Source organism: Cryptotermes secundus, unplaced genomic scaffold (assembly GCF_002891405.2).
Source record: "Cryptotermes secundus unplaced genomic scaffold, Csec_1.0 scaffold795, whole genome shotgun sequence".
Lineage (NCBI taxonomy): Eukaryota > Metazoa > Arthropoda > Insecta > Blattodea > Kalotermitidae > Cryptotermes > Cryptotermes secundus.
In genome coordinates, this window is record NW_019745094.1 from 320,230 (window position 1) to 340,808 (window position 20,579).

The 20,579-nt window shown below is 40.9% G+C and overlaps 1 protein-coding gene across 5 annotated transcripts in view; it reads left to right on the forward strand.

The window, feature by feature from the left end:
- LOC111874975 (Kv channel-interacting protein 1) overlaps positions 1–18,434 on the forward strand; it is a 145,230-nt gene extending 126,796 nt beyond the window's left edge. For all 5 annotated transcript variants that reach the window (XM_023870899.2, XM_023870897.2, XM_023870896.2 and 2 more), the window contains 3 exons: positions 9,932–10,005; positions 15,239–15,451; positions 17,848–18,434. In XM_023870899.2, the coding sequence (XP_023726667.1) occupies positions 9,932–10,005; positions 15,239–15,451; positions 17,848–17,958 (398 nt within the window). In that variant the 3' untranslated portion in view covers positions 17,959–18,434. The remainder of the gene's footprint in view (positions 1–9,931; positions 10,006–15,238; positions 15,452–17,847) is intronic.
- The last annotated feature ends 2,145 nt before the right edge of the window (positions 18,435–20,579 follow it).

Below are 20,579 nucleotides of genomic sequence, written 5' to 3' on the forward strand. Positions count from 1 at the left end.
CCTTCCGTTTTCTTATTTCATGTAGGATATTCCTCTGCTCACTGACTCTAAATAACACTTCTTCATTTCTCACATAATCGGTCCAACTGATCTTCTGTTTCCTTCTCCAACACCACATTTCGAAGTTTTCCAGGCGTTTCTGATCTACTGCCCTAAGTGTCCAAGTTTCAGCCCCATACAGAGCAATGCTCCAAATGTAGCATTTCACTAGTTTCTTCCTCAAATTTAAGTCCAATTTGCTGGTAAAAAGATTCTTCTTCTTGCTAAATGCAGCTTTTGCCATGGAAATCCTGGATTTAATTTCACTAGTACACCTTCCATCATCTGTTAACAAGCTACCCAAATATTTAAAACATTTCACATTATCCAGTTGTATAGGATTAAGAAACTGAAAAAGAGGCCAAGGTCCAAAAAGCTGTAGAGCTATAGAGAGGGAGAGAGAGAGAGAGAGAAATACAAGGAACCAAGAGTCAGATTTTTCACAAACAAGTTACACACAAATTTTAAGAAGTTTAATCATTTCAAGTTAGAGGCGGGGATCAGCGCCTGTAAAAAGAATCACAAAATCTCAACAGCACACTGCTGATGCCTTTGGTGTTGAGCTTAGGGGAGGCAAGTGCAATTGGAAGATTGCAATATCTTAGCCTTGCAATCTCATAGCGGAAAAAATTGTAATTTACCATCCGTATTTTTCGATCTTAGTATGTGTAGTTCTTGTTTGCTGGCTGTGAGAACTATTCAAATTGTGCACGCCCCATCAAATTGGACCTGGCATGACAACTGAATCGGAAGTGGTCAAGACTGATTTTAAGTGGCTAGCACGGTAGTTCTCCGAAGTGCCAAAAGAGAACCACGAACAATTTCAAACAGAATAGTCAACTGTGTTACCTATTGAAATGTTCTTCCGGGTCGTTTCACTTCTGTTGTTCAGGGAAAGAAATCGCAGATGTTGTGTTCATTATTAAGTTTGGATAATTAAAACTCTTTAATCCTGAAATTCATTTAAATGATACTTGAAATTTCATTTCCCATCTGATAGGACACAGTGTGCCCCCAGTATGTAGACAATTCGGTTAATGCTGTTTACTCAAACAGTCGCAGTTTAGGACTATGCCGTACGATTGTACGGAACACACAAATGCACTTTGTTGACAAAATACAGGAATTTTTTCATACTAAAGTAATGTACTGTACATGCAGTAATCACTGTGCTTTGAACTGTTAATGACATTTCAGTTAATTAAGAGACTGTATGGCGTAGAAAAACACAAGCAGAAGAACATAATGCCGGTCACGGTAGCCGAGCGGTCTAAGGCATGTACTGTCTTCGGTCGCTCGGAAACCGGGATCATGGGTCCGAATCCCACTCAGGGCATGGATGTTTAGTTTGTGTGTGTGTGTGTTTTTCTGTGTTTGTATACAGGTAGATGCCTTGCGACGAGCTGATAACCCGCCCAAGGAGTCCTACCGTATGTCTAAGATCTACAAAAACTGAAGTGAACGGAGAAGTTCATGGAGGTAGGCCTAGGCCCACTGGGGCTGTAGTGACAAGGAAAAAAAAAAGAGCACAATTCATCAGCAGATGAGACTTAGAAGGGAGACTATATCAGGCTCTTTGAAGTTATGAGTCTAATACTCGCCTAGTCAGCTTGAGGATAATCACGGAAAACCTCAGTCGGGTTAGAATATCTCTTAAATTGTTAGTGCTATATCAACCAATTCAGTGAAAATTGATGCGCCTGTCACAGCCTTCGCGTGAAGCTAAGTGCGAATTAGCAGTCTGTTGCATTATGATGCTACGCCTCAGAACCGTGCCGTCGCTAAAGGAATTCTATTTTCGACTGGATGCACACAAACCAAGTAGCAACGCGACGCCGGATAAGGAGGATTGGATGTCCCCAGTCGAGCTTTGTACATAAGGCAACATCAGTCCTGCCACAAATTCCATTACCCCACGGTTGATGGCAGTGATGAAATGAAGACTCCCTGGCGTGACGTAATGGTTGAGCTTTACAATCTAATCATACATTTTGCAAGGCCCCTACTCTGACTGCATCTTGCTGTTTAATTTCGCCCTAGTAGCATCGTGTACTGCAGAAAACATCGTACGTCTTAATCGTCAGATAATAAGAATCCATATTATAGTCCTTAAACAAAACCTGAAAGAGTCTGACTGCCACCGACAGCCGGCGACACCCCAGCGAGTCCACTCAGGCGGAAGAAGTTCGGTCGATGAAATATTTGGTCTTTCCTTCCTCAGTTGCTATCCAATTGCCACATATATTTCACAGATCGAAGGAAACTGAAATGCGACCTGTCCCTTCATCCGATGGGCCATCCATTCATTCATAAGTTCACCCTACTCCGTTTCAACTTATTCAATTCCCACACACTATACAGCTATTTACTGTACTCTAAAGGTTCGGCCACACACAGCGCTACGTACGCTATGTTCCCTATGTTAGCTGCGTCGCAGATTGTACACAGCGTACGTAGCGAACATAGCGTAGCGCTCTGTGTGGCCGAACCTTTACACCTAGCCTGGCTCAGTCTGCCCCATGTTTTCGATAACGCTTGTTCCCCCCTCCCACTTGTTTCCGTTAATCTACAACTGCTTAATCCAAAAATTGAAATTGTCATCTAATATTCAAACAGTGAATGTGTTAAATTATTGCAAGTTGCGATTCTCAATAGATCAATGACCGGCGTTCTGTTTCAATTTGAATGTTTATTCGGCAAGTCCATAGATTCTACTGGACCAACCCGATCTCCTAATCAGTGAGTATCAGAGTTTATTTTAGTAAGTATAAAAGAGACTTGGTGAGGTTGACCGTCTCCCTTCCATGTATTTCCGAGGTTAACAATGCGCTAAGCTTCGCTTCCACAACCCGTATTCGCCTATCTTGTGTTTAACCCAGGGATAGGCGTAATATGTTTATCAACAACTAATCCTTGATTCAATTGTTCTGGTGACCTATTTTGTGAGGACGTGAAACTTGCTTTCTTGCTTTGGGAGCACAAATTAACCCCTAGTTGTAATTGTTAGTAAACAGAGTGCTGAGGAAATTATTTGAAGCCAAGAAGTGAGCAATTTAGGATATTACGTAACAAATAACTTCGTGATTTACGTATATGTGTCACCCACGATTCTCATGGCAATGAAGGCCTATAAGAAGTTACGTTGAATCGGGTATGTAGCTAGGTGTGAGGAAAGGAGTGCGTATCAGATTTTGATGTGTAAACCTCTTGGAAAACATGAGGCGTTGTAGACCCAGGGCGAGGTGGTAGGATAACTACGATGGTTGTTAGAGAGATGCGTTGTTACAATAGGAGGTGGGCCAAACTGGCTCAGGCTCATATCCAGTGGCGGGCTTTGAGATTAACTGATCTGAACCTGCCGTTTTCCCTACCAGCAGGCTTATATCCAATGGCCGGCTTTGAGATTAGCTGCTCTGAACCTGCCGTTTCCCCTACCAGCAGGCTCATATCCAATGGCGGCCTTTGAGGTTAGCTGCTCTGAACCTGCCGTTTCCCCTACCAGAATGTTTTTTGTTCATTGGTGTTTGGGTCTACTATAAGTGGAATTGTACATGAGGCAAATAAAATTGAAAGTCAGTGAAAAGTATAAAACTGCAACGAGCTCGTTACTAAATCCCATATGAAGGAAGTTCGTGTTCAGTCCAAAACAGGATTACACTGCATATCGTTCAACCACGTTCAACACAGAGCAACAGGATAGGACTTCTGCAGTAGACAGCAAGACAGTTTTATGACATTTGTTCGTGGAGGGGATGACGCCGTCCTGACGCAGTAGCACGGGGAGAAGAAAGGTGGTAGCTACATTAAACCCCGTCGGAACAACATTAGTGTCTCCCTCCCCACTTTTCCTTCTGAGTGTCCTTCCACGGATACATTAACAACCCAGAAGAAGAATGTGGTGTTTGATGAAGGCATTATGGAGCATTGTTCTATCTGTACATAATAGTCATATGCTACATCGTTAATTATGTGACACTGGAGGAGGAGGAGGAGGATAATGATAAGGAGGATGAGGGGAAGAAGAAGAAGAAGAAGAAGGAGAAGGAGGATAATGATGAGGAGGAGAAGAAGGAGGAGAAGGAAGAGAAGAAGAAGAAGAAGAAGAAGGAGGAGGAGGAGGAGGAGGAGGNGATGATGATGATGATGATAGTAGTAATAATAATAATAAGAAGAAGAAGAAGAAGAAGAAGAAGAAGAAGACGAAAAAGGAGAAGAAATCTCTCAATCATTCCACAAGCCAATGAAAATGAAGAGGAATACTCGGCTTTGGCCTTTTACAATTTAATGTTAAGAAGGATTTGACCATGCAGGTTTAAATACCACAGTTACTGCTTTGCTTCATTCCAGAAGTCTACAGAGCGCATGTAAATGGAATATCAGCGACAGGCGACAGCGTATTCACTTGTGATTGGCTTACAAGCCGGAGAACACCTCCTCGTCCTGTATATACGACACTTCTCTTCATTGCAATATAACACGTTAAGGTACAGTGGACACTGCATGTTGTTTGGGTGAGTTAAAGTGATTTGAAGTATAATGTAAAGGTTGAAATATCTCCTAAAACTGAAAAATTGACTTTTCGGCGTTTTAAGGAATGAGAAAATTTCAGAAGATATATGAATGTGAACATTTTCAAAATACCCGTAACTGTTTGATCTTCCAAAGCGCAAATAAACATGACGCCAATGTTAACAATGTTTGCGCACAATTTGAATAACCTAACGCCGAAGTCCGTACCACTGGTTTCACTGGCCGTTTTAAATCTCTGTTGTCAAAAGTTTAATGCATTGGCGTAAGAAGAATAGGGAGGCTGTTCGAGAATTGGATTTCTAATGACATCCACTGCTAAAATGACTGTCTTCTGGAATGTGATGTCTTGTAGTCTGTACATTGTTACCGACGTTTCGAAGGAACGTACTGCCTTCATCTTCAAGGAGAATGAGTAACTTGAAGATGGATGCTGCATGTTCCTCCAAAACGTCACGAATTATCATCAAACTTCTTAGCGTCACATTCTGGAAGGCTGTAATCTTCAAGGTAGCTGCCAGTTATGAAAAGTTCTGTTGTTAAATTATTCGTTTCTCCATCAAGTCTGAAAATCCCTGAGCGGAGTGTTTGGATTACCTCCGGTAAAGAAACTTTCCCGATGGAATGGTGATAACTCACTTACTCTACTTCACTGAACGTGACAAGAAGAATGATATATATGGAACAGTCGGCTCGCTGTAAATTACGCTTCGAAAGCAACCGCTTTCAACCTACACCGCCTATTTCACATACACTCCGCAGGCCTTCCGATTGGACTACGGTATATATTCCGTGATAACCTTCTATACTGCATGTACTGTATTTTGTAACGGATAGTGAAAGTTCCGAAATTGCGCAATTTTGGGTAATCATAACAGCGAATTTTCGAGATTTAATAATTTGTACGAACAAGTTATGTAGCTGGTCATGAACGAGTTTACGGTTTCTTTTGTTTCGGTATGTCCGGTCTATTATGTGAGTATTTGTAATATGTGAATTGTAGTTAATACTTATCATGGATTGTAACTCAATTTATGAAGGTTTGGAATGTATTTTCTCTTCATTTTCAAAGTAGTCACTTAGATATCCATACAGACCAGTTCATTAAAATCTTGCCAAAAGCTAAAGCATTACCCAAGTCGACACTTGATAGGTCTGTGGAGGTAATACAACAACATTTTACCTATGCTAGTATCAAAGTCACAGTCAAAGTTGAAGTTACTGAACAACTGGCTGTTTACTGCCAGACAGCAAACCCCTAGAGGAACACGACCAGAGATTTTTTTTTTTGCGAATGAACCCTTGCGGCCATAGTCCTTATGTCACATCCTCTATGACGAGAGGGTAGGTTTGTCTCTTATGAATAGGCTTCGCTTCGACTTTGTCAAGTATACGTCAAATGTTATTGAAAATTCTTCCTTGTACACTATATAGAAGCCGTTTGTCAGTCCAGGCATTGCAAAGTAGATCATGTCTATCTTACAACGGCAGCTTAGTCACTTGAACGGTAGTAAGTTTGGCCGCCACCAATTTTAAGCCTCTTATATATTCTGTGTCAGGCTTCGCCATGTCTTGTGCTGCAGACATGTTCATGCTCATGATTTTGTTTGACTTCTGTCTGTCGCCTGCACAAATTTTTATATAATCGCATACATATGGAAAGTTGAAAGCCGTGTGCAAGTCGCGGATCTTTGTGCACCTTGGAAAATTTTCAGTGGTGCGCAGAACCTTGTTTTGCAAGCGCTGCAATTTTAAGAGGTAGGTGTCTGCCGCTAATTCCCAGGCGAGGCAAACATAAGTCATTACTGATTTGACCAGTGGCGTTGGCGCTTAAACGCTCACTTTGAATAGGGAGTTGATTCTAGTAAATGTTCTGAAGGCCTTGGCTTCAATCATTTCTACGTGCACTCCCCATGTAATCTTATTATTGAAGATTACACCGAGATATTTTACATGATTGACGAAGGGGATATTCCGTCAATGCAATGTAAAATGAATCTCAGGGGGGTTTCTAACTTATAAAAAATACTTAAAATTTGATTTAGTAAATTACAAATGTAGTAAATAATGAATCAAAATTATATGTACAAAATAATTTTGTTAATACTCGTACATTGTGTGTTAGTAATTTAATCTATCCCTTTCTCGTCAATTGGTTTATACGATAATTCGACCATTAGCATTTTCGACGGCCCCTGGATTATAGCTTCCACGCTCCGCTGGTGGGCTATGGCTCCCACTTTGGAAAAAGCTACGTTGGGATAAAAGTTTCGCACATGTACGAAATATAAAATTATGGCAAATATCTTTTACATACATCTTGCTTGGCTTATTCTGCGCCCTTAAGATGGAGGCGATATGTTCTTCCGAAAATTCGATTCACTGACATTTTATTATACGGTGCTTATATCCCAGAAATCTTCGAAATTTTCAGAAATGTAGAGAGTCAAGAGACGCAAGTGAGACTACCCAGAACGCTTCAACATTTTCAGCCTGCCCAGTGGAACTCTTGTAGGTATGTCCCGCTTTCTCTGTCTCCAGGGATGATAGGGTCAGAGTTCCTTTGCGACTGGCGATCTATCGCCAATCAGTTCGGTTGTAAGGCCAATAGTTGCACCTGCGCACTGACCACTCTGCGTTAACCTGGCTCATGAGTTTTAAGAACCTAGAAGGACAAACCGCCCATGGATTCAGCGCCTACATGGGTACAACTTTACTTCCGGGTACGTCAACGCCGAAGACACAACAATGCTGATGCCCTTTACCGACGAGCATGTCCAGACTGCCAAAAAGTCGAGGCGCGGGCAGGCGTCAAACAAGTACGAGCTATTGCAGCTGTAGCTGCCGCCGGCTGTGTTCAGGAGCTCTGAGAACAGAACAACTGAACGATTAAGACATGAGGCCCATTGTGGAGGAAGTAGAGACGGATCATCCCGTTCATTGTTACATATGTGTTCATTGTTGTGTCTAAAAATTAGGGGTGCGTTTTACATTCGATAGCATCTTAGAATCTAGGAAATACGATATATAACTCCCATCATGGGAGCCCAAGAAGTAGAACTTGGGAACCACTTGCCCTGAGGGTATAACGAGATACGACTTTTGAGAAAAAATGCTAAGATTTATGTTCGGATGTAAGATAGAAGAAGTAACAAGAAAATGGCAGAAATGTCGTAATAAATTCCATAATCTACATTCTTTATAGAATGTTATTAGGATGATATGATGGAGAGTGATATGGGCTTGGCATGTAGCACTCATGGAGGGGATGGGAAATGCACAAACATTTTAGTCGCAAGATCTGAAGAGAAGGACCCACAAGATACCTAGAATTATATGGGAAGATAATATTAAGACGTATCTGAAAAAATGAGAATTTAAACGGATTCGACAGGCTCAGGATAGGCTTCGGACACAGTGATGAAACTTAAGGTTCCATTAGGGTACAAAATTTGTTTACCAGCTGAACGATTGCCATATTTTCAAGAAGACTTTTGTTCTGCTGCGTTAGTTATCATTCTGATGTTTTTAACTCAACTATAAAGTGTCTACTTAGGCCTTTTTTTTAATTCGCTTAGTAGGTGGTGGAGTCCAACTGGGTCCACTCGTCACGGCGGCCACTGATTGGCCTATTGTAGCCTGCCCCGGGTGATTATGATGATGGAGAATTTGGTGGAATCGAGATTGGCTGGGGAAACCGAAGTACTCAGAGAAAACATGCCCCAGCTCCACTTTGTCCACCACAAATCCCACTTGACCAGACCAGGAATCGAACCCGGGCCGCCACGGTGGGAAGCCAGAGACTAACCGCTTGAGCTATGGCGCGGCTCTTACTTAGGCCTTACTCCGAACAGAATCACAAATACGCCCAAGAAATGAGCTGTGAGAATGTGCGTCTTTGTTATCATTGCAACGTATCCTGAGTTAAATCAGTTTAGTTCGTACTGTCGCTTATGAGGGGTTCCGTGACTGATATAACGTGTTTTGGATTAGACGACTCGATTTATTGGCACTTCTATTACAATTACAACCAACTGTAACAGCTCACAATCAATGGGTGCCTAAGACTCGCTCCATTTCTTACTGGACTACGAGTGTCTTCTCTTCCTACTGTGAGCGATTTGGTTCTGATACACGAATCGGTCACTTCTGCAACTGCGATTGCCTTGAACGACAACTGTCATACGAATTCTCTTACCACTGAATCATTGAACTCCCTTACGAGTGCCGAATGATTGAACTCTCTTGAACTGAACTAACTTCTAGGCTACCCGAATACAGATCACCACCTCGAACAATTCATGTTATTCTGATTTTCCGTTGCTACGAAACGTGCTTGCCGAACCTTTGTCCAGCAGTGGATTATTCAGTGTCTGTTCGTTGCAGCGGGAACGTGTGTTTGGCGAGCCGTTGGCTAACAGTGGACTTCCACTCTGGCTCCACTATTCTGACGGACCTTCACAGCGTGTTTCATTATCATCCACGATTGTATCTTGTTCCATATCCGCCAGGTTCTGCAAACGGACTCTGTCCATGAAATTTCCAGAAGAACAATTTGAAGTAGTTAGCTACTTCAGACTTGTGTAATTTTTTGGTAATATTTCTGATATGTTTTATATTTACGAAACACAATAAAAAATATATCTCGGGGAGAGATCATATATTTACAACGTGCTTTGTATGTTTGTCACAAGTAGATCTTATTCACGATATATAAATAAATCTAAGGAAAGCCGAAAATACTAGCGAATACTGTGGGAAATCTACATAGGCCTACGCGAAAATGTAGTACGTGTTTTAAAATTTTTATTATTATTATTGTTCTCATATATTTTACTCTTAAGTGAAATTAACAAAACATGCCTCAAAATATTGTGCATTTTAATTTGTTCAATACAATGTTCATTCTCACATTACATGTTCTGTTGAATTCTGCTATCATTAGGAATATTTAATGTTTACAAGTTGATAGAAGCTTTACATTTCGTGTCCCAACTGCATTAGAATATAATAAACTCTTGATTCTTGATGGTAGTTGCCGATAAAATAATTACTTCTTTATGTCCTTATCCCCATTGGAGGATACAGCATAGGTGAGGCTTCATATATTACAGTTTTCTCCATTTCCTGTCCTGTTACACGGCAGTGTTTCTTGTGTCGCCTTAAAATTTATTGATTCGGATAATTCAGTTGTGTTAAAGAGATCGAAATGTAAGTTGTACAGATACTTTTTATTTAATCGACTTGATTTAATTGCTTATTTGCATTTGATGCACGTATTTAAATGTATTATGCAGTCCATAGGTTAAACTGCCTTTCTTCAGTATCCAACCCAGTGAACGACAATCCTCTATGTTTGTTCCAGCCAATGCGAGTCAATATGCCCATTACGTTTTCAACACACTGGATCAAGACCACAGTGGGCTGCTTAGTTTCGAGGTAAGCGTCACATATTTCTCACAACGCAACACACAAGTTACTTTAAATTTTGTACGTCTTACACGATCGGAACCCACAGTGTCAGTCTGTCTATACGTTCGCATATTTTATGTAAGAAAAATTCTGAAGAGAATTAGATTAAATTTGGGAGAGACGGTCTACACCAAAAATTGGTTCGTACTGACCAAGTTAGTATTCTATAAAAGTCGCATCGTAGAAGTATGGCACATGACTTAAAATATACAGCCCATTAAAATCTAAAACATCTGTTTGGAAAGATTCTTGGCACAATGACTGTTTAACAAAATAGGACAGTAATCTCTGGTTCTATACAAAGTGTTATCTGTAGTGCTATTAATTTAAGTAGTTCTGCAACTGAAATAATGTATGAGCAAGCGGCAATAAACACATCTGTGTGTTACACTGAAGTTCATCCTTCCACGCTTATGCTTTACATAAGAAATTACGGTTGAAATGCCAGTCATCCGTACAAAATCTCCAACATTGTTTTTGAGGTACGTATGATATATGTCTGTGCAGGAAAACTGTGCTGCAAATGAGGAACAATATTTGTAACTCATGACGGTTATTCATGTGTATCAACTCTGAGCCTGTTGGATACATACACCTTATTTTTGTGATATTCAGTACATCGGTTTTATTTTGGGAGGGTGCAGGCCCTCATGAAGTGGATGCATTAAATTATACCTGTTCTTGGCCTGAGAGATATCTTTGTCATTTTGGTGATCTTTCACACTTAATTCAAATATTATGATATAAATATGTATACAGGGTGTCCCAGGAGGAATGTGCCAAACTTCGGGAGGGTATTCCTTATGTTATAGTATGCCGATATAACTCAAAACACCTATGCCCAAAGTTGAACGGTTACGGAGATAATGGCCCAAGAAAAGTGTGGTCTTCTGGCGAGTCCACGCACTGTACCTGTCAGCTGGCATGTCTTATCTACGTTTGTCCTTGAGTGTGGTGATGGCAGCTCACGTTAGCCCCATACACTCGCATACCAGAACGCGCAGTCAGCAATGTTACGTCAGCGCTTGCCATTCATGTGTCATGTATAGTGCTTGGAACTCTTAACGACAACTTTGACATGGCGTGCGAGTTTTTTGTAGTTCAATTTAATGGCTTCATGTCACTCACAAGTTAGTTTGATGTTACGTACATTATTAACATTACAGAAACCACATTCCTGCCAGTTTTAATATGTATTTTGTAATCAACAAGTGTGTACCACCTGTCAAAGTTTCACACTTCTCTGGCCATTATCTCCGTAACCGTTCAACTTTGGACATAGGTGTTTTGGGTTATATCGGCATACTTTAACATAAGGAACACCCTCTCGAAGTTTTGCACATTCCTCCTGGGACACTCTGTATATTTATGTTTGTTGGTACAGTTACACATCTAGATTAGAACGAGTTCAGATTGCCACTCTAGTGAAGATAATCGTTTAATAAACAATACCATTTCGTTACCATGGTTATTATGAAATTACACGAAGGCAACGTGTTCTCTACTATTTATGGACTATTCACTGCAGACGTTGTAAAACCGTAACGCGTCAGGCCAAAATCTAAGTTACGTTACGACCGACGGTCAGTCGACCAGTCTATCTCGGTGCCAAGCCTCATCTGGGGTTCAAGACGAAATTCTTGTTACTGTCAGACAGTTGTGGGTTTGTTTATGTGTGGCGTCCTCTTGCTGAGGGCCAGCACAATCATTTTCCAGTTTCGAGACTCCCCCAACCTGGAGGGCTAGGTCCCCGTATTTATATCCCTAGGAACAGAGTGGAGATATTCGAACCCGCCTCCACACGGGCTACTGTAACGCGATATGACGCTGGCATGTTGTATTCGTTATTGTCTCGCTTGCTGCCTGTTTATTTTACTTAATACCAGTGCCACGGAGCTTTCGTGTAGGTTTATGATTCGCGATCTTGAACTCGACTGAGAGTCTTCGTTGTTTGTGTAAAATCGATCCATATTGGCCAGTTATGAGAAATGCAGTATGCGGATGGCTGCGGGCATCGCCCGATCTGTAATCGAATTGCTTCTACTGACCGACAAATTCTCCGATGCAGTGCCTACTTCAAGAAATGGAACATGGAAACTTCTGCATGGCTGTAGATCGCTTTATTGTGTTTACACATACGTATTCTCTGGAAGAAGCCGTCTGGAATTTCAAACGCTAGATAACTGGGTCTCTGAACTGCTGTACTTGTATAATGATGCAAGAGTGAAATAACGCACGTCTATTTACAAGATTTCCCACTTTAAGACGCGAAAAAAAAAATATCTCATGGATCTCACTCAATAATAAAGAAAGTAGACTCAGCTTTAGACTAGGTAAAAGTCGTGTTTTACTGTAGGCCTCTTGTTCCCTGCAAGAATTGGAAATAATTGTATTGTTTTCTAAAATAGTGATTCTGGTGCGAAAGTTCAAAGAACAAAAATCATACACCAGTGTGTTAAAGCGAAAATACAGATGACGATCGGTGTTGTGCGTTATTTTTTCGTATAACATATAAAGTTAGTTCATAGTGGGGAGATAGTTTCCGTCTGTCTGTCCGCCCCACATATCTCCTATAATACCGACTGGATTCGAAAATATTTGATATTGTCTTTTTTACACTAAAAGTATTCTTGAGAAAATTAAAGTTTTGTTTACATCTATCAAAAATCTTCTTGACAAGAATGTGTTTGTCTAACGACGCTGCCCGTAGCTCAGACTAGGCATGTATTGTGTCGAATAATGGGATGATCAGTGACTAATGAAAAAAGGTAAAATTATTCCTGTGCTTAACTAATTAAGCACTACGCCATGAAGGCGTTGTGGGGAGTATTTGTATAGATCAACGTTTTCTTGACCTCGACATTAGTTGGAGGCGAATGTTGAGCTTCACGCTCCGGCAGCTTTACCAACGGGGCAAAGGCCCCAGTTACCCATTGGAAAGGAGGCTGGATGGGCCCCAGAACCGTCCTGGACGACGTGGAGAAGAGAAAATTCTTGACCCTACCGGGACTTGAAATCCGACCCTCTCGGTCGTCCAGCCCCTAGCCAGCCGCTATACCGACTGCGCTGTCCCGGCTCCGAACAGTGATTAGTGAATAATGAATTATAAATTATGTGGAAGGAAACGGTCGAGGTCTAATTGGAAGTATTATCCTGGTATTTCCTTGGCGGGACGAACATCATCAGTTTCCAGGCCGAGATTTGAACCCAGAATTCTTAAAAGCACTGCAGGAGTGACACCCCCTGGATTGCTAAATTCTCCTCGCACTTTACATGACGCCCAAATCTAACTGAATTGGTTCTCTCATAAACAGATAATTGTACATAAAACTTGTAAATACATAAGTATATAAAATAAGATAAATTTACCCAATTTTTTTACGTATGTTATTTTATAGTGCGGCATTAAATTCGCCGTGAAAATGAGGTATATGTGACATAGTTAGTTTTACAGTCCTCCATTACGGATGTATCTGTATAGAACTGTTATAGCTAACCGTGGATCAGACGCCTAATTTTCGTAATTTCGTGGGGAATTTAGTGGGTTGTGTGACGGAATTGGGTATATTTACTCTATAGTCTCTATTAAGACTTATGGCTTTAGTTTCAGACATTTTCCATATGGTGAATACGTAATGGAATATAAGTGAAAACACAGCAATTTATTTCAAGCTGTACCGCTTCTGACTTCTCTGTCGGAGGTGCCTGGTTGGAATCTCTGCGAGGACACTCTTCTAACTGAGATTTACCGTAGCTTTCCTCAGCCCTTCTACATTAATTCCCAAACAGTGCCTCAAATTAACTCACGACAGTTTCCTTCCGCATTTTGTCCAGTTCATTTTACTGCACAACGAAGACCTTAGAAGAAGAGGGAGGAAATTTCAATGGAATTCAACTTTGTGCGTAACTGGTTGAGGGAACTTCTGATCTTCCCTGCGGAGTGCGCACGGGTTTTACTCCTCCAGAACTGATAAAATTAAGGCAATTTTTAAGGAGATAATAAAGTAAAACTTTGTGGAAGTTGCTAGGTTCGAACTTCGTAATTAAGATAATATGGTATAATGTAAATTCCTACTTTGCAAAATTAGTGTCTTCTTGGATGTGACGCATTGTAATGTGCTAGATACTTATCAACGTTTCTTATGAATGCAGTCATCTTTAAGATATAAGAGCTAAACATATACATGCTACACAGTGTCACAACCCACAAGTCAGTGATCTTCATAGACACTGCCTCAAATCTCGCCTTTGAATAGGCGAGATTTGAATTTTTACTCAAGACTGTGAATAATTTCGCAACAAACTGTCTGCGATTTCAACTAGATCTGCCTCATTGATCTTTTTCTTTGCTGGTACAAGCCTTGGAGTCGTACAGCTAATGTATATTTTTCTTCTTATCATAAGTGTTGTAATCTTACTTATTTTAAACTTGGAAGTTTCCTGTCATCTTCCATCCACGGAATATATCTTACAGTAGCCGTCTACACAACAATCTACTTAACAATGAGAGCAAAACTAGACAAAATGAAATAAATAGGAGTGTCATACAGTCATACATACCCAATGAATTAACTGTTAGTGGGGAAAAGACAACATCACGAAAAGAGAGGCTGTGTATCAGACTGCTACCCGTCTGAGATCGTGTCACTGCACTGATTTCAACGGGAAAATCTTTCAAACGGCTTAATCGTGATTTTGTGCAATTTTTTTCTGCAGGTTAAAAGTACAAACAGGTGTATTATAATTTAGTACTTTCAATTGCATAAACACTCTTTGTATATACTTGATGGAAATTATAAATTCTTCATTTCTACAATAGTTATGGCATTCTGGAAATCAGACGGAACATAACAGGAAAGGTACGCATTTTGTTATGTATCTTAAATAAGTTAAATTCCTTTGTTTCAACAATCTTCTCTGTTTAACTTTGGTTACTATATATCCTTATCATTCATACTATGTAAAAATTAGATGCCTTCCCTGTGATACTGCTAAATCATCTCAACCTGCTGAGCCTTCCCTTTTGTGCCCCATCTTCTGGCTTTCAAAAATGTTCTTAGCCACTCTTGTTTGCTTAATTCTAATCACACTTTCCAGCCATTCAGACTTGCTCCTTTTAATATCCCACACTAGATCAGGGGATTTATAAAATCCCTTCAGTTGCTGTCCGTTTATCATTCTTGGTGGGTGTGTGTTTCAGGACTTCGTGCAGGGACTGTCCATTTTGTCTCGAGGATCTCTGGATGAGAAGTTGCGCTGGACCTTCTCACTATACGATATCAACGGTGATGGCTGTATCACTCGCGAAGAGATGACAGACATCGTCACGGCCATATACGAGCTTATGGGCAAGTTCACGGAACCGTGTGTTGATGAGAGCACAGTGAGAGACAAGGTGGACCGCATCTTTCAGGTGACCATCCCGTGGCCTCATGAGTGCTTAATTTCTTACAATATACCTGTAAACAAGAGAAATTGGCAGAAGAAGGCCTGGAGGTTTTCTGACGTCATTAGCAACAGCTACATTCCCAGACAGAAATAGTGAATATGTTAGAAAGAAATATAAATTGGTTAGAGAACGGCCAATTCAAATCAGTCGGAAATTGAAAATTTTAACACCTAAATCATATTTGTTATATCTGATTCCAAAGAAACACACTCTTTAATATAAAATTATAAATAAGGCTCAGAATGAAACAATTTCAACGAAAAAGTGAGGGTTAGAGATATCGTTATAATAATAGTAACATAACTGAAGCATGTTTCGGCAATAACATCGTTACTATTTCAGAACAACCTACAAGTGCAGCCTCATTAATTAAAGAAACGTGTAGAGAGAGTAAATATGAAACTCATTCTGCACGTTGCATCAATAACGCAATTTTATGCCCAAAATGTAAAGGTGTAGGCCATATTAGTAAAGGAGTTTTGACGGCTGCGCAAAAACCTAAGCATACATGCAATACATTGCGAAGATAAAGATGTTGTGGCGTGCTTGCTGACAGCCAGAATTGTGAAGCCAGCAGAGACAGCCGTTGCTAGGGAATGGTTCCGCAAACACACCCATTGCTATGAAACTACTTCATAATCACGCAACAATACCAGAGCCATCGGTAGGCAACGTGCCCATGCGACAATGGAGTAACTACTGGAAGCATTGTTCTCTGTGCGGTCCGTGCTGGAGCTATATAACGAGGGTCAGCTGTCAATGGTAGTCCGTTGGAGTAGAGAGTGAGTCGAGAGAGGGTCTGCAAGCAGACAGTCAGTCGAAACTTGTAGAAGTGAGAAGCTGGTAGATGAGGCCGGGGATAATTCGGGAAGTCAGAGGAAGGGGGACGTCTGGCGTTGGAATCCGCCATCAAGCAGCGCAGTAAAGACAGTAAAGACCGGTTCTCACGGTCTCTTCGCTTGCGGATTTCTTATATTTTTCCTTCTACCCTGAAGATGGAGGTGATACTTTCCTCCGAAACGTCGGTTAACACCACATATACACGGTGCCAAATCCCAGAAGACTGCTTTCTTCATAGTTACCGCCGTGAAAGCCTCAAATCTTACATAGAATATAATAATTTACATCTAAGGCAGTTGGGAAATTTTACTCCCTAAGTCAATAATTTTACTCGCTATGTTTCTGCATTACAAATCAGTAATTCTGCTCGTTAATCTACTGCAGTATAAGGCAGTAACGTTTCTCGCTAATTTATTGCAGTACAAGTCAATAATTTTACCTCCTAAACTGTTGCAGTGTAAATCAGAAAATTTACTCGCTAAGCTACTGCAGCGTGTCGGTAACTTACTCGCCAAACTACTCAAGTAGCCATATAAACCAGTGTCCGTACTCACCAGGGGGCTGTAGTATGAGTTTCGCTTAGTGGGAGGTGAAGTCCAGCTGGGTCCGCTCGGCACGGCGGCCACTGATTGGCCTATTATACCTGCCCCGGGTGATTATGATGATGGAGCAATTGGTGGAATGAACATTGGCAGGTGAAACCGAAGTACTCGGAGAAAACGCGTCCCTAGCGCCACTTTGTCCACCACAAACCCTACTTGACCAGACCCGGAATCGAACCCGGGCCGCCGCGGTGGGAAGCCAGCGACTAACCGCTTGAACTATGGCGTGGCCATTATAGTATGAGTTAATAAAATGCAGAAGTACCAGACCATAATTGGTAAGCTTTTGAGTTTAGTTGATAAAAAATATTTCTTAACTATGTACGCTTCCTTCCCACAAATATATAAATGAAAGTCATTTAAGATAGGCATTTTATTCCATCCAGCAGAAACTATTGATTGGTTTTCAGTAAACTCTATTATTCGAAGCTTCTGCTGAAAGTGTAGCTTGTACTTGACCAATACAACTTATGCAGATAGACTTGAAAGGATTCGACGATGGTGTATACTGTACTTCTTTTGGCTTATTTTGGACTTCACCCATCGTCTAGTATGTAAAAGACAAAAAACCACGACGTTTCGGAGACAGATCCAGTCTCCGAAACGTCGTGGTCTTTTGTCTTTTACATACCAGACGATGGGTGAAGTCCAAAATAAGCCAAAAGAGGTACAACTTATGCAGTTTATGAAGCACAAATCGAAAATAACGCCATGTGTTCTCAGTCGTGCAGTGTGATTATCTTTAAAACAGCGTATTTTTGTCGGAAGTAAAATACCCTAACTGCCAAAGAAAAAGCAAAATTGCAAAGATAATGTGCCTATTCCTAATTGTAATGTGATCACCCCTTTCCTTTACTGTTTAGGTAAGTGTAATCATACAGTGGAACTATTCACAGAGTACTGTTGCATCTGTTACAGAAGATGGATCAAAACAGAGACGGTGTTGTCACACTGGAGGAGTTCCTGGATTGTTGCACAAGGGATGAAGACATCTCTCAATCAATGGCCGTCTTCGACTCTGCTTTCTGACGTACACCTGTTCGCGGTAATCCGCCGCCATCGTGGTCTTGAGAGAGCTACTGAGCCGTCCAAATTAGCAAGGAGTGTTCAAAGAGTGTAACACTTAATGATGAGAAGCTACAGGACTGGCTCCTTTCGTTGCTCAATGGTCTACAAACAGTGAACCCAAAATCGGCGACTATTAATGCCAGAACTTTCATTTTGTTTAACCAAGGTGTTAATTTAAAGTGATATATACGGAGAAGTCTCTTCGATGGATGAACTGTATCTGTTGATACTGCTGATAACTGAGAACGTACAATGATATAAATTATATTCATCACTCGTTGCTGTGTAGTCCCCACTTGACAAAGAACAAATTTCTAAATATTCTTTAGACTGTTACACTTATACATATAAATCGTTGTATATGAATGTTTAAATTATGTATGCATGTGTGTATGTATGTGAGTCAAACTTTTACTTTAAATTTATTACAATTTCTGTCAAAATATCCTTGTATTGTGATTAATTTCTTACCTCAGTTATTAGAATTCAACAACCGATCTGCCTGTGGCCGTAAGTTTTTAATTTTATTTATGGATATATCGGATCGTGAACTCAAATCTTGTTTAACTTAGTGAAGAAACAAGCAAGTATCAGCTTCTAATTAAGGTGGGCTGCAGACTCTACTGATTGAGGTTTTCTGTGGTTGTCATTAATTTCTTCAAGTGTGTGCTGGTTCAGTGACCTGAATCAGGCCACGATGACCTCCTTCTAAGTTCTTAATTACCCGCCATTCATGTCAGAATTTATCTTAACCAAGAAAATCGGTTGATTTAGATTTGTATAAATAAATGTATGAAACCAGACTGAAAAGTGCATTCATGAGGAAATCGATATGCAACAGGCAGGATATGTTTAATCTAAATTTGATTAGTAGTTATAGTGGTGGAATATTCAGAATAACATAGAGTACCCCCCCCACCCCATTATGCCTTCGTCTGTGGTCTTTGTGCAAAGAATGCACAGAAAGAAGAGACAGAAACTCAAACTACGTATTGCATACCACCAACGTGAGAAAATCATATCCTAACAGTTGGTTACTGTTAAAATCCGGATTGAATGCAACCACGAATTTAAATTCACAAATCTCTCGAGGTTAAGTATACGAACATTGTTCGCTAGCTAATTCAGTTTAATTCCATATAAACAGCAGCAGAAATGGCGTTGCTATATGCTTGTTAAAATTGACATATCCGAAACAAGGAAAATTACCCGTTTTTCGCTTTGGATGTACAGGTCAGATAATGTGGACAATATGGTGGATAAAGTGGTGCTTCGGTTTCCCCTGCCAATTTGTATTCCACGAACTGTTCCACATTCATAATTATCCTATAATTGACTCTCTATCACCTCGATAGAGACAGCATCATTAAATAACAAACCTAATAACAGACATTAAAATATTTGTTGTTGTCGTCGTCGTTGTCGTTGTTGTTGTCGTTGTCGTTGTTGTCATTGTCGTCGTCGTCATCATCCAGTTAGCTCTCATGATGTGCGGACGCGTTTGTGCTGCGCTCCGCCTCTGCTCTGCTGACGATGTTTTAGCCTGGCGTTGCTGTTTTTTAGTTCGCCGCCTGCGATGACCTCAGGCAAGGATGTTTGCTTATTGTGCACAAAGGCGTTTTACAGAAAACAAAATTTTTATAGCTGGTGTGGGCCTTGAGACTCCCGCTTTCATCTGAGCTGCCTCCAGTTTAGTGAGACAGAATATGCCTACTGTACGGATTCTGAGGCCTACCCTTACATGTTTGCTGCCTGCATTTATACTTTGCGGTCCCGAAGGAAGGACGACAATTCTTGTGAAAGCCTCTTCGATGTCAGATCTTCCTAAGAAAAACGTTTAATCTGAGAGGGCATTACTTTTGCCTCCAGTTTTTGATAGCGCAAATATAAGGCGTTTGGCATCCAGCTGGAGATTATGTCGCAATGGGGTCTGCGGAGACGATCTCGGAGAACTCTTATGGACACTGTTCATAAACTCAGTGACGGTGTCGCCGTTCTTGAAAGTGACAATTTTTTTCAATGGCTCTTCCAGCCCATTCAGGGCCCTGGCTTCTTATTCAGTTCCGTAATCATTTTTCACAGATGGTAGGATTTCTTGGGCGAGTAATCAGCTCGTCGCAAGGCGTCTACCTAAACACAGGACAACACAAACAGAATAAACGCATACACACACCAAACATCCGTGCCAGAAGTGGGATTCGAACCCACGATCCCAGCGTCCAAGCGAGCGAAGACAATTCATGCCTTAGACCCCGCGGCTACTGTGACCGGCTAAAAGCGACAACGCCTCGCTTTAATAACAAGTTAATAAATTATATGAAAAAGTTGGTCAGCCTTGTGGATCATTGTCTCCCATATTCGGTCTATAGGCAGACAAGGAAATTGGTAAACCATTTAAAGCAGCCTCACGTCGGAATCCAGCCAGAATTCATGGGACAGTCGAAATTTCTGGATCTGCTCATACTGCTTCATCTTCGAAAGAATTTGCTGGTCGTGGAATTACCTTGGACGTCGCGTCAGCTGTTTTTCTTTTTCACCCAAGGTTTCTATCATCGAAGGATGGTTTCAAAACTGACACCTAC